This window comes from Hermetia illucens, chromosome 6, assembly GCF_905115235.1.
Source record: "Hermetia illucens chromosome 6, iHerIll2.2.curated.20191125, whole genome shotgun sequence".
In the NCBI taxonomy this organism is placed as follows: domain Eukaryota; kingdom Metazoa; phylum Arthropoda; class Insecta; order Diptera; family Stratiomyidae; genus Hermetia; species Hermetia illucens.
This window is the reverse complement of record NC_051854.1, coordinates 56377832-56392906: the sequence shown is the minus strand read 5'-3', so window position 1 is coordinate 56392906 and position 15075 is coordinate 56377832. Positions and strand designations below refer to the sequence as shown.

Genomic DNA, 15075 nt, shown 5'->3' with positions numbered 1-15075 from the left:
GCCCTGTACACTGCTTTATGCAGATTATGTTTTCCTAGCAATAGCAAAAATGATCTCGAGCAACTTGTCCAAAAATGGAATGATCGCCTCAACCACCACCGTCTCAGATTGAATCTGAATAAAACTGAATTTTTGACGATCGATTCTAATGAAACAGGCGCAGCCAATGCTATCAGCCAATGGGGAACTGTGTGGTGAAATTGTTTCACGCATTAGGGCAACCTGGATTAAATGGCGTCCCACAACTGGTGTTCGTTGTAATCCACGTATAAAAGAACGTCTCAAATCTAAAATTTGCCGCATCGCGTCGTCCGCCCTGTCGCCCTCTATGATTCTGAGTGTTGGCCGACTATAAAAGACAATCAACGGCGTCTCGCGGTAATGCAGGCGAAGATGTTGGGTTGGACTATGCCGTGACACGTTTTGATCACATCCGAAATGAGGATATCCGCGATCAATATGGGGTTGCACTGATCCTGGAAAAAATGCGAGACGCGTCTTGGATGGTATGATCATGTAATTCGCGCTAACGAGAATTTACTCACCAATATTGGTCTGAACATCGATGGTAAGCGATCAAAAGGCCGGCCAAAACAACGCTAGATGGAGATTTGAAACCCTCGCGATTGCATATAGATCAGGCTTTTTATAAAACAAAATGGCGAAACCGATCACGACGAGCCGACCCCGCATGTAAAGAGGACACAAGCCGAAGAAAAAGAAGAAATAACTTGGTAACGAAATTTTACAAAGCGGATTTTTAGAATTGAAATTTTCAGGCCTCAGTGAGGTGCCTCAGGGGTCAATTATAGAACCATTCGTTTTTGGAATATAGATAAATTATAAGTTTTTATATCGAAGGTCTGAAATGCAACATGCCTGTCGGTGGCAACTAGTATTATGAAAGAAAAGTGTTTGGAGCACGCATGAGAGTGGGGAGCGTATAGTCGATTTTACTATTTTGCAAATCAAGCCATAGGTAGAACAACGTGAAAAACGAACTGGCCCGCCGCAAATTAAATCAAGAAGAGATCTTACTTAAGCGATTGGTAACTATTATGAATGATAAAGAATCGTGCAAGAATGCCACCTATGCAACTCTTGGGGCCACCAAACCTGGTAAATCGTTCATCAACCGAGATACTTGAGGATTTGGTTATCCCCCGCTTCTAATAACACCGCCAACATTTAGGTCAGTTCCAGTTGTGAACACCAATGAAATCGATGTAAGCCTAAGGACCTGGCGACATCGCATTCGAGCTCTTGATAGCAAAGAGCTGGAACCTAACATTGTAGCTCAGTTCCAATATGGAAAAAGAAAGGCAGTCTAGCGGAATGATCAAATTACCGTGAAGATTTTTGAAAAAATTCTCGACAACCGACAAATAACTGTGAACCAAACCGCGTTTGGCAAGAACTGCGGAACTACTGACGAAATATCCACTGCGCAGTTACTGAGGGAGAAACACCATGAGCAACATCGATCTCTTTACATTTCATTCCTGGACCTGGAGAAGGCGTTCCATCGTGTCTCAAACAAGCTCATCTGGTATGCTCTGCGGCAACACCTAGTGGCAAAGGAACTCGGGCGCTAGGTTAAGTTGCTCTATTGTAACCCGAAGAGTTAATAACACCGCTCCGTGTTTTTCCTTTGGGTTCATGAATAAAACCGCTCCGTGTTTTTCTCGGAGTTCATCAAGGAAAACGATAGGAAGATTGAAAGAATGATTAAAACCGTGTTTGAGTTTTGATATCGAAGGTCTGAAATTGGCATTACATAAAATTCTAATTCACCCAAATATCTCGACGGGAAAGTTTCTGAGCACTTGCTGAGTTAACATATTAAGGAGCTCTAACATCGTATAATACACAGTATGATTTTAAGGAAGAATTTTAACACTGATTACTTGCCTAGTCCTGCTTCGTCGGGTTGCTGGTGGACTGAAAAAATATTTTGGCGGTAGTGGCACAAAATATCCTAATTGTGGTTCTGGTGTTACTCTCTTGCTATGCAAATATTTACTTTGTCTGTAATTCCTAACAGACACAGCCGTTGCTAATGTACTGCTACTGTTAGAACTTGTCGAGGAACGTTCATCATTATCCAACGAGGATGTTTCACTTGTTTCACAATCACTGTTAAATTCAGGAACCGTGTAGCACGTATGACGGCGCGGATAATTTGGACTTAAAAAGTCCATTTTGTGAGGTTTATGAAGATTTACCTATTTCTATCGTTTAAATGTTCTTAATTTAGCCACAAGTCAAAACTCAACTAAATCAGCGTTTGCTGCAGAAACTTGGTGGATTATACCTTGAGTGACATAAAAGACGAATGAATATTTTCTGTGAGTAATATGCAAAGTATCGGGGGATGAGTTTTTTTGCTAAATTGGAGACATTGGCGTGAGAAAAAACTGGGAAAACACCATCATTAAAGAAATTCTATGAGTCTGGTGTTGCACTGAACGAAGCTGAATCTCAAACTGCAGGTCGGCGATGTTATTCTTCCAGTTATTTCTCTCAGTTTTCACTCGGCTTTATTGCGTTTTAATTATGCGAATTGCATGAGAATTAGTTGTAAAAACTGCATTCAAGTATGCAGTGTAACTGAATGGTGTAAACTCCAGAAATGTAATGGGAGTGCATTTCTCAATGTATACTTTCACAAGTCAGAAGAATCTCAAAATAATGTCGGTCTGGGATTTATTCTGAAAATTATTGTATGATTTTCCCTCTATAGTTACACGTGACTCCGTAATCTCATATTCAGCAAGCGCTCCAACATAGGAAATGTTAATTTAAGATCCGACAATTTGATTCATATTATAGAAAAACTACACACAATGATGTCGAAAATGGATATTTTCTGCTACTTTGTATATTTTTAGAACACTTTTGCACTGAAACACATTCCTTGATGAATGGCATTGCTATCAGTTAGTCCCTCCGATACTGCCTCCATAGAACTCCGGTGGTATCACCATGTGGTCTTAACAAGAATGAACATACGTTATGCTGAATTCTGTCGAGTATTCGACATTCTTTAGGGACATTACTCACTATCACTATTCCAATAAACAATTAGTAGCAATTTTCTCTGCATTCCTCTGAAGTGAGATTTATGCAAACTGAGACTTATCAAGAATCCCTATCTAAATTTCGAAATAATCGAATGCAAACGTATTGTCGATAAGAGCGGCATGAAATTTCGCGGAAAACTAAAAATATCGTCTCCGGGAAAGTTTACTACAAGTCCTATCATTCTTATTTACATACAGATATACGTTCAACGAAAATCCGAAAAGTCATCATCCTATTTAATTTAGCCAGCTCAGAGACGACGACACATTGGAAAGTGTCTCAACCAAGAGTTTCCACATGATGAAGAAAAAAGATATATAGACCGAGTACAACGTCCGTGTATATTTACTCCACCAAAATACCATCATCTGTTGACGATCCTCTCTTAAATTGCTGATCTCCTCTCAGACAGGCTACCAGACGTACGGCAAAGTCCGTTGATATATGGGAAAACTACATATTAAAAGAATCATGCACCAGGCGGTGATCACAAATTTAAAACCACCGCCAATATATGTATGTACAAACTTTAGTTCTCAAAAGAAACAATGCGGGCCCCAGAATGGAACTTTATGGGACAACATATGACAACAACTGCTTCCGTGGGTGATGATTGAATTTGTATTGGATCATGGGTAGCCAGTCAGTCATCAATTAAGTAACGAATTAGTTAATTGCCTCTCGGACAATCGGTTGTTTCCATAGTCAGTGGGGTTCCATGGCTGATCCATCTAAAAATAGGCATCTCAAGGAATGATGAATGATTTGAAGTTATCATTCTTGCGGTGCATATAAGTATATAAATGTCTCTCCCGGTTTAAATTTAGATCTGAAACGACGACATATATATTTGGGGAATATAGGTGAATAGTGCTTGAGTTGTATATATATATATACGGAATAGTGACACCAAGAGTTTCATAGGGGACTATGGATCAATTTCAATTTATTACCGTTCAGTAATATCCTTTGAGGCGTAGGAGGGCAGGATAATCGTTATCGTTACTATACTCAGTAAAACAAAAATAAAATGCTAAGATCAGGGAAAGAGATAAATAGAGTATAGTTGAAGTTATTCCACTATGCTAAATCCTACCTGATCTCTCTTGGTGACAGGTCCCGCGACGGGCCAACCAAGAAAATGAATACAAACATGATGATCGGATTGAGTCACAAGCCTCAGAGAAATGCTAGGACGTCCACCTCAGTCAACGCGGCAGAACAGGCCCCGTTCCTGTCGAAAAATAGGCAAGGGTTCTTGACGCATGGATGGCGTCAGTCAAGTTAGTCCGAACAAAACGAACAAAACAAATACGTGTCTGCACGATTACCGACCATTACAAATGTGGAGGAATTGTGGAACCGAACGTCTCAAATCTAAAATCTACCGCAATGTTGTCCGTTCTGTCGTACTCTATGGTTCTGACTGTTGGCCAACTATAAAAGACAATGAACGGCGTCTTGCGGTAATGGAAACGTTGGACTAGTGGCGTGCCACGTTTTGATCACATCCGAAATAAGGATAACCGCGATCGTTATGGGGTTGCACCGATCGGGGAAAATTGCGAGAGAGGCGCCTTCGATGGTATGGTCACGTCATTCGCACTAACGAGAATTCACTTGCCAAGATTGGTCTGAACATCGAAGTCGATGGCAAACGACCAAAAGGGAGGCCGAAACAACGGTGGCTTGATACGAATCACAGCCCATCATACTCACCTCCACTGGCACCTATCAACAGAGTTTTCACCTCCTTCGCGTTTCCACTGTCAGCCAGGTTTTCTGACGTGCTTTTGGGACGTGGCCGACAACTTAATTTGCATCAAACATAAATGCATGGCGACTCAGTGCTAAGCAATATTCTCGGGCTGATTGATTAAAGTTTGTGCCTTTTGTGCAGCAAGAGAATTTTCCCATTGCTGGATGGTAGCCGAATCGTAGATATGGCCCGTATTGAATTTGAAACGGAAACGTGTTTTTCTCAAATTCCCATTTTTTCAACAGCTGGGAGGCACAGTTAAAATTCTGTTCAACCAATCGAGCCGAAATTATTACACAATATTCTACATATTAGTGGTTCTGCTCTAAACCACGGGTTTGTAGTTTCGTTCACAGTTTCCTATTTTTATTCTGGATTTTTAGTGACAAGTTGGCGCGATTTTTCCTTATAACTACGTCATTTTAATAAGACAAAATTATAACCGTGGTTCGGACAGTTTTTGGTTGTAGATTACTACAAATGGAATTATGCTTCCCACAAGCAACGCACCTTTCATTTAAGGCCCACTTTGACCTTAATTAGCAAATATAAATAATTATCAAATTTATTGGCGGTCAAAGGGTAGTATAGGTCTCAGGGCGAAACGTGGATTGGTGGCATAAAACCTGGGAAACGCCTGCTGAACCAACACCAAAAGCTCTACTACCAAACCCTATCTCCATCTCCACGTGGTGATCGCTGGAAGTTCTTTCTTTATGAAAAACTGCAGACGGAGAGGGATAAAGGCGAGTCTCCCGCACCTAAAAACGGGACCAAATGTACCAATTGGTCCTCCAGGTTGGGGGTTGGGTAGGGCTGACATCATAAGTCGCCAGAAGCCGATGGAATTACAACCGAATTGGTTAAATATGGAGACGACCAGTTACACCAAGTGGTTCATCAACTTGTGCTCAAGGTGTAGGACAGCGAATCAATGCCTGACGATTGGTATCGAGGCATTATCTGTCTCATACATAAAAAGGGAGATATCACACAGTGCAGCAATTATAGAGGTATCATGTTGCTGAGTACCATCTATAAGATATTCTCCGCTATCTTGCTAGGCAGGATAGCCCCATACGCCCAGAACATCGTTGGCCCATACCAAAGAGGTTTCACTCCTGGCAAATCAGCAACAGATCAGATTTTCTGTCTGCGGCAAGCACCATCTATTCATCGACTTTAAAGCCGCCTATGATAGCATAGCCAGGGTAAAACTGTATATAGTCATGAGAGAATTCGGTATCCCGACGAAATTAATAAGACTGACTAGGCTGACCCTGACCAATGTGCGAGGCCAGATAAAAGCAGCAGGATCACTCTCGAGACCATTCAACATCAACAATGGTCTACCACAAGGAGATGCCCTATTATGCGTCCTCTTTAACCTGGCCCTCGAGAAAGTGATCCATGATGCTGAGGTAAATGCAAGAGGTACGATTCTCTTTAAGTCCACTCAACTGCTGGCCTATGCTGACGATATCGACATCATGGGAAGAACCACCCGAGACGTACAAACTGCCTTCATCCAGATCGAGCAGGCGGTAATCAGCGCGGGATCTTGGGTTGCACATCAATGAAGGCACGACAAAGTATATGGTGACAACGTCAGCATCGAAAACCAACCAACCAACAACATCAAACCGCACTGGTCAAACAGGAAGAATAAGGATAGAAGAATACAACTTTGACACCGTTGATAATTTCTCCTATCTAGGGTCGAAAATCACAACCGCTAACAACTACGACGATGAAATCCACGCACGGTTGTTGGCAGCCAACAGAACCTAATTCAGCTTACAAAAACAATTCCGCTCGAAACGTCATGTATTCCTCGGAGACTTGGGTTCTTAGCAAGAAGAATTGCGAACTCGTGGCCGCGTTCGAGAGAAGAATCCTCCGAAGAATTTTTGGCCCCCTACGAAATCTATGAGCGATACAATGACGGTTGTGGATAAAATTCGGCTCAATAGGTTACGGTGGGTGGTGATCCAGCCCGGGAAGTCTATAAGAGCAATATCTATGGTAGAAAAAGAAGACGAGGCAGATCCTGCCTCCCCTTGAGATAGAGCGATGGCGTAGGTCAGGACGCCAGACAGCTTTTAGTGATATCGAATTGGTGGACCTCGGCGCAAAACCGGGATATTTGGAGTTCCTTGTTAAGGCAGGCCTAGACCGGATACCGGTTGTTGCGCTGTTGATGATCAAATTCATTAATTAAAAATTTCATATCATAATGCAAATCTCCCACGAAATATATAAAGAAAGTGTATCTTTCTTGCCAAAAAATAAAAATGTTTTAAAAAAAACGGTCGAAATATAGAACGTCACATAGAAAAATCCCCTTGAGGTACCTTTCTACTGGGTATAAATTCTACGCGTTGATAACCCTGAGGAATGCGTGGCAGGATATACAGAAGTCTTCTACACCGATGGCTCAAAAACAAAAGAGGGTTCTGGAGCCGGAGTCTACCTCTCGAATAAAAACGAGAAGTGGGCCTTTCCTTCGGAACAATATGCAACGGGTTTTCAAGCTGAAGTTTATGCGATCCTAAGGGCGACAAACTGGGTGATTGACGAGCGGTTGAAGGGCAAGCGCATCGCAATCTGCAGTGACAGCCAAGCTGCATTGAGGGCATTGAGTAGTCCTTTGATCACCCTAAAAATCGTTCAGGAATGCAGAAACCGTTTGAACTCTATCTCTATTTCAATGCGGTAAAACTACTCTGGGTACCTGGTTACTGTGGCGTAGAGAGAAATGAAATCTCGGATGCGTTAGCGAAAGAGCGGTCCCTATGCCGGGACCGGAGCCAGCAATTGGAGTATTAGTAGCATTGGCTAAGTCTGTTTTCAAAAACTGGGAACAAGCTTCCCACAATGATAGGTGGCAGAGTGTTCCTCCTGTAATGAAGAAGCGGAATCCACGGAACATTTCCTATGTGAATGCCCCGCCTATGGACGCATCAGACATCAGATCTTTGATGCCAATGTTCTCCAATTGCGATGGGTAGCATCACATCCATTAACGGAAATCCTGCGATACGTTAACGAATCCGGAATATTCCGTTAGACGGGGGTGGCAAGTACAATGGGCCAACACGGCCTGAGTGCTCAGAAGCTGTAGTTTCTCCCCTAGCATATACACACACGCATTGATAACATAAGGGCATCAATGGCTTGAAAATTTCCACCTCCTCAAAAAAGACATAATAAAACGATTTGAATAATGTTTGCTTTTTTGCAGAAAACCATAATCATATTTTTTCTAGTTTAAGGATCATTTAATTTTTCTCTAGATCTTTTAGGGATGTAAGTTTCAGAACAGAAAGGAGTGAAATTGGAATAATTCAACCAAGGATCTGACCAATCATCTGGTTAATCTCCTCATCTTAACCATCCTCCCAACACGCTGGTTCACTCCTAGATTTCGATACTGCTTTTTGCAGAATACATTACACTCTCATCTTCTTAAGACTGCTAACTTTCGACTCCTAAATACTATCATCTTTCATCTTTCTCCACCATGGCAACCATCATCACCATCACTTAGATCGCTTAGTAGAGGTTAATTGGATTTTGAATTTAGCATTCAATTCGTGTTTGACCCCAAACCGGCTGTAGAGTGTTTTCTTTCCTTTTTAGCCACGCATGGTATTGTTACTATCATTACTCCAAAGTTTATACGCTTTCTGAAATTTGATTAAAATTGATTGACGAACGCGTTTACGTGTTGATTTTACCGTTTCCTTCTTTATTCGTGATTATTTCCCTTAGTTGGGGATTCATTAAACGCAGTTTAAGTGTTTTCTCCTAAAGCCGTGATAGTTGAGGTCAAATTAATATCAGTAAAGATTATATTTTTGTTTAAAAACGAACTTTTCACGGGGTCTTTTATGCTAGACATCTGCTGGCGCCCGCCTTGAAAATGTTGTGTAATAGCCGACAACGATATAAAGCCAGTTTTTTCTATAATCTTGGCTGACTTTTGATTTCAGGCTCCTAAATACATAATGAATTTGCTGAAATTAATTTAAATGGCAACACCATATAAATGCAAGTTGCTAATTGACCCTCATATCAAATTAGCATTTCCGCCATGATATGTTGCGCAAAGTTTGCCAAAAATCTGAAAATGAATTCGTGCTATAGATAGTTTGCATTATGGCGTGATGTCGGCATGCAAATTGATTTTTTCAGTTTTTTTTTGCTATTGCTATTGCTAATTACTCGAAACAACTTTCTTCTACTAAATTGGTTGTTTCTCTCCGCAGTTTGTTGACTTTCGATCTGTTTTGCGATTGAAGTACTCAGTGGTTATCACTCAATTCGCTAATCTTAGATTCTCAGTTTGAATGTTTATCGGTTTCGATTTTTCGTATTAGTTTCAACTGAAATTTGGTATTACGCACATAAACAGTCAGCAGAAAAGATACGATAACGGAGGCTCGCGAATACAATTTGTTGCATAACATTCAAGATGCAAACTGGAAAGATTATTTTTCATTCACGCGAAATTGTCTTTGTTTTGACGAACGTCGAGGAAACATGTGGATTTGGTTTTATACTCACTTGTCTGAGTCAGCGGCTATGTCGACGGGATCTTTTGCTTCTGTAGCATTGCTGATTGTTGAGGTTGTGTCTAGAAAGAAATGAGATAGAGAAGATGAGTTGGTGATATTAGATTGGATATTAGATCACAATAGAACTATGTTTTCAGTTTTTCTTGAATATAAGTTAACAAATTCACCAATGTTTCTCGACATTAATCTGGTCTCTAATGCTGATCAATTTTTCAAAAAGGATTTGGATTCTACCAATCCTAATGCAAAATACATAGTCAGGAGATCCTGGCTTCCCAATCTTGTACATGTAAGACTCAAAACCTTCGTGCCCACTTGGACGCTGCTTACCTGGCGAATTAACCGTGAAGCCTATCTGCCCTTCGATTTGTTTTGCCAAGAGAGTTGTCACTCATTTCGTGTGTGTTGCAGTTCTTCATGAACAACCACCTCCCTTGAGACTTCTCCCTCGAACTTGTGCATGGCCTTACGCTCCTTAGGAAGAAGGGCAATGGAAATCACTCCTGCAATCACTATCACGATTGATTCAGAGACAGTGCGGTAGGCAGACGCGCAAGAATGAAACCCTGAGCAGTTTGTTTACCTGTCGCATCAATGTGCTTTGCGCCTGTTCAATAGTGGGTCCATGGCCGGATCTCGGAAAAATCAAGTTGGCAAATCTCACTTGCCATCGGATATCAGTCGACTCAACTGTGAATGACTACCTGAGTCAAATCAGGGTAATAATCACGGGCGAGCGCAATGCTGACCACATTGCCTCATACAGGGTACTGTAATCCTGTAGTGTGTGTAGTGTGTAGTGATCTAACAGACTTCAAGGCAATGATCCAATTGGATTGCCGCACCAATGATTATTATTAACAGTGCGTCCTTCGACAAGTGCCGTAACATCGTCTGCATACCCGCGCGAGTCTTCTGGCAAATCAAGCAGACTGTCATAAGAAGCGTTCAGAAGTCCGACCCTGGGAAGGATTCCTGTGCTACCCCCGAAGTGATCTCCATTCTACTCTAACTCTCTAGCGTCTCTTATAGCAGGGAGCGGTTTCTTAGATAATCCCTCAATATCTATAAAAGTTAACCCGGCACGTGGAATCAATTGTCTAGAGTACCTAGCATGTCTTTCCATCTTACGGAATTAAAGGCATCTCTCACACCAAGCGTTACGAGGACTAGTACCTGTCGGAATCGTCGGTCCACCGGACTGCCCACCACTTGCATGAGAGCATCCATCGTGGATCTCCTTGCTTTAAAACCGAACTGTCTGAACTGATAAGACTCCGGCAATACGTATCACTTCAGCAAGTCTACTATTGATGAGCTTTTCCAGCATTTTCCGTCATGTCATGGTCGGTATGCAGACGTCAGCTCAGTATTTCCTTTCTCTTTGCTAATCAGTGTAAGCCTCGCCACCTTCAGGCAATCGCTGAATGCGCCGAGCAGTAGGTCTGACCGATTGCGGCACACTAGTTTGTATACATCTACTAGGATACCTGGCGTTTTCTTGATTTTAATAGACAGGACCTCCTCTTACAACCCTTTTATGGAGAAAAGTAGGGAGTCTTCGGGGCTTTCCAAATAGCTATCATCAACCCGGATGTGCAGGGAATAATGTCCGTACCATGCGGGTCCATCTGTTTATCATTAAGTGAAAACGATTTCCAAGCTTTTCGCGTTACCAGCCCATAACCATGTCCCTATAGATCCCTCTTCACTTTCTCGACAAGGTCCTGCCACCAGTGAACTTTGCTTTTGTTTATCGAGCTGTGGAATTTCCTGTTGATTGATCTATACTTTGTCATTGTACTGCTGTTTGCCGTGTGCCCTGCAAACCGCCGGTATTAACTTCATAACCTGAGAGTGACAAATCGAAAAGTAAAGTCAACCACTTCGAACGCCATGTATTAATGGTCGCTTGCCCAGAAGTATTCCAGAACTCAATGCTCATCTACTAGCGGCATTGATTCCGAAGCAAAGTTTACGTCTGGAATGCATCTTTCGTAGCCTAGACGTCGGAACATTGGCGTAGATCCGGTGTTTAAAACTACGAGCAATGTTCTTACTTTCGCATTTCGAGAATCCGTCACCCTCTGAAATCTGGGTGAGACATGTTCCATTCCTCGGCCTCGGCATTGAAATTACCCACAAGCGGACATTCCCATCTCATGGTCTCTTCTGCTTCGATTTTTTTTGTGATACAGTCAAAATCTCGGATTTGCACAGAGCACATGGGTTGTAGGCTAGAAACCAGAGCTTTCTCTCCGAGTAATCTTTACCATTCGCCGAAGAATTCACCACCCTTTTCCGAATGAAAGACAGTTCTATTATCTCTTCAGACTGCCGATAGTGCGGTGTTCTTAAATGGATGATAAATACAAATGCGTTAGTTACGCACACAGATATTCCGAATATTAACTACTAAAACTCTAGCAAATTTAGCCGATCTTAGGAGAAGTTCAGTTGTTAGTTCTAATTCTCGGCATTAATTTAAGATTCGTCTGTTAAGGCAGTAAAAGATTGACAGCAGGAATTCATAAGAGAAAGAACTGAAACAAAACTATGCATCAAATATAGCGATTCCCGAAAGGAGGAAAACAGCAACTCCAATAATTTAGCGACAAGAATTAACTACAAAGAAAACTTCGAGCTATCATCAAGTAATGAAAACGAAAGAAGATGAAAAAGTATCCAGCATATATCTTGATGGCCGTGAAAAAGTAATTTAGGCCCCAAGGCGAAAGCATGCATTGTTCCTCTAATGGAGCTCAAAACCTGAGAAAATCACACTTGGAAATTTCAACAGCCAAACCAATACATATCTTGTAATCAACTACCAAAAAAAAGCTGAAACGACTGGTTCGATGTAAGCTAGCAACGGAACAGAATTACAAAAAACAACAAAAACAAAATTATGCCATACAGCAATTTAAAAGGACGCGAGACGCAAAGGGACTTACCACGAACTTCATTGAACTTAGAAGCGATTTCAAACACAGAAAAAAGAAGTCTTGGAGAACCAACAAATCTGTAAACTTGAGAAGCACAGAAAGCAACCGCACCAGGCGTGGAAGCTTCACTAACAAATCAGCAGGAAGAAGCCATATACACCTCGATCGTATGTATATTTTGGAACGATAGGCTGATTATCTTAATAGAGTGCTCGAAAACGAGAATATCGGCGGAGGAAGTCGACGAATAAATATTGCCACCACTATGTATGAAAGAAATGGTCCATGCAATCTCTCAGGTTAAGAATTATAACTCGCCAGCAGTCTACAGGGTAACTGTGGAAAAGATTAACTACACCAAACGTTTAATCCACTTGTGCTCAAGATTTAAAACAGTGATCACTATCTGATGATCTGCAACAAATTATTATTAGCCTCATACATTAAAAAGATGTAATTCAATTATAGAGATATTACGTTGCTGAGTACCATCTGTAAGATCTTCTTCACTGTATTGTTAGGCGGGATAGCGTTTGACCGTGTACCACACGAACTCATCTGGTATGCTCTCCGACGACACTTAGTGCCAGAAGAACTCGTGCGCTGGGTTCAATTGCTCTACCACGATACGAAAAGTAAAGTTCGAAGTGTGACGGGTCTATCAAAACCGCTTCGTGTCTCTGTTGGTGTTCATCAAGGAAGCGCCCTCTCACCATTCCTCTTTGTTCTTGTTATGAGCACTGTTAGACAGGACATCCAGCGTCCATCTTCATGCAGATGACGGTTTTCTAGCATCTAATAGCAAAAATGATCTCGAGCAACTTGTCGAAAAATGGAGTGATCGCCTCATGCAACACGGTCTCAAATTGAATCTGAATAAAATTGATTTTTTGACGACCGGTCCCCATGAAACAGTCACAATCACACAGCAGTGACCTGCCCAGGACTGAGCGATATAAATACATCGGGTCAATGCTACTAGCCAACGGAGAACTGCGTTATGAATTGCTTCACGCATTAATGCAACCTGGGTGAAGTGGCGTTCCACAAATGGTGTTCTTTGTGATCGACATATCGACGAACATCCCAAATCTAAAATTTACCGTAATGTCGTCCATCCTGTCGCTCTCTATGCTCCTGAGTGTTGGCCGACTATAAAAGACAATGAACGGCATCTTGCGGTAATAGAGACGGAGATGTTGGTTTGAACTAGTAGCGTGACACGTTTTGATCACAGCCGAAATAAGGATATCCGCAATCGATATGGAGTTGCACCGATGGTGGAAAAACTACAAGAGAGACATCTGCATGGTATAGTCATGTAATTCGTGCTAGCGTGAATTCACATGTCAAGATTGGTCTGAATATCGAAGTCGATGGTAAGTGACCAAAAGGTTGGCCGAAACAACGGTGGCTTGATACGATGGATGGGGATCGCGATTGCATCCAGATCAGGCATTTGATAAAAGCAAATGGCGGAACCGATCAGGACAAGCCAACGCCGCTTATAAACGGAACAAGGGCTGAAGCAAAAGAAGATTGCTAAATGAGATAGCCCCGTGTGCACAAAAGGGAGAGGCATTATTCCTCGAGAATTAGATCAGATTTTCCTTCTGTGGCAATACCAAATATTGAAATATAGCAACCAGTTGCACCATCTATGGATGGATGGATTGCAAGGCAGTCTATGATAGGGGTAGTAAAACGGCATATGACCATAATAATGGGAAAGAATAGCAAACAGAGATTTTTTTTTTCGTTGGGAGTAGGGCAGGTGAATGCGTTTACGCACAGAGTGTTGGACTCCCGCAACAGCACGCTGTGGGACTACCAACTAAACACCTCCCTGTCATCAGATAACTAGCCTGGAACCGTTTGAAACATTACTTCGGGTTAGCCCTCCCGCTCTCCCGGCTTTGGGAGCCTTCAAGTCAGGGAATTCCTTTCACCAACGGGAGGGGAGGGGAGAAAGGGAGTTGTTGTTAATTCAGGGAACCCCTTACCGTCCGATCCCTCCGCCGGTCGAGTTCAATCTTCTTCGTAATAAGAAGAGCCCGAACATAATGCGCAATACGATTCCAGCTGCCAGCGCTCTTCAGCATCTCTCTGACAATGGGTCTGGAGAGAGCTTCCCTGCGTCTGCATAAAACTGCTGGCGGAAGCCGTCCAACCTCTCGCAAGAGAAAAAGTGTGTTCAGCGTCATCCACCACTCCATTGCAGAACACACAATCAGGAGATCGTGCCTTCCCAATCCTGTGCAGGTAAGACTGAAAACCTCCATGCCCACTTAGAAGTTGAGTAAGGAAGTAAATAATCTCACCGTGCGTTCTGTTCAACCATGGGTCTAATTTGTCGATGAGTTGCGCAGTCCACTTGCCCCTTGGCTCATTTTTCCAAGAAAGTTGCCACTCGCTAAGGGTGCGTTGACGTTCTTCACGGGCAACCACTTCTCTTAAGTTTTCGCCCTTACGGCGATAGATACAAAGATACAAACCATTCATATGCACACGGAAAGCCCATAAGGGCAATATCGATCGAAAAAGCACGGAAGTACATTAAATATAAGTACCCCAGGGCACTAGACACAATTTGCATTTAAATGCTTAGGAGCATCTTTCAAGCAGGACCTCACAGGGTGCACACACTCCTGCCAGAAACATAAAAGTACAATCAAAATTGACTACTTCTTGGTTGCGACCTCGTGAG

At 42.2% G+C, this 15075-nt stretch overlaps 1 protein-coding gene across 4 annotated transcripts in view; it reads right to left on the bottom strand.

Annotated features, from left to right (window-relative positions):
• The window catches only part of LOC119659142 (tight junction protein ZO-2), a 155438-nt gene that overhangs the window by 103845 nt on the left and 36518 nt on the right, over positions 1-15075 (bottom strand). For all 4 annotated transcript variants that reach the window (XM_038067084.1, XM_038067081.1, XM_038067083.1 and 1 more), the window contains exon 3: positions 9413-9482. In XM_038067084.1, coding sequence (XP_037923012.1) covers positions 9413-9482 — 70 coding nt within the window. The remainder of the gene's footprint in view (positions 1-9412; positions 9483-15075) is intronic.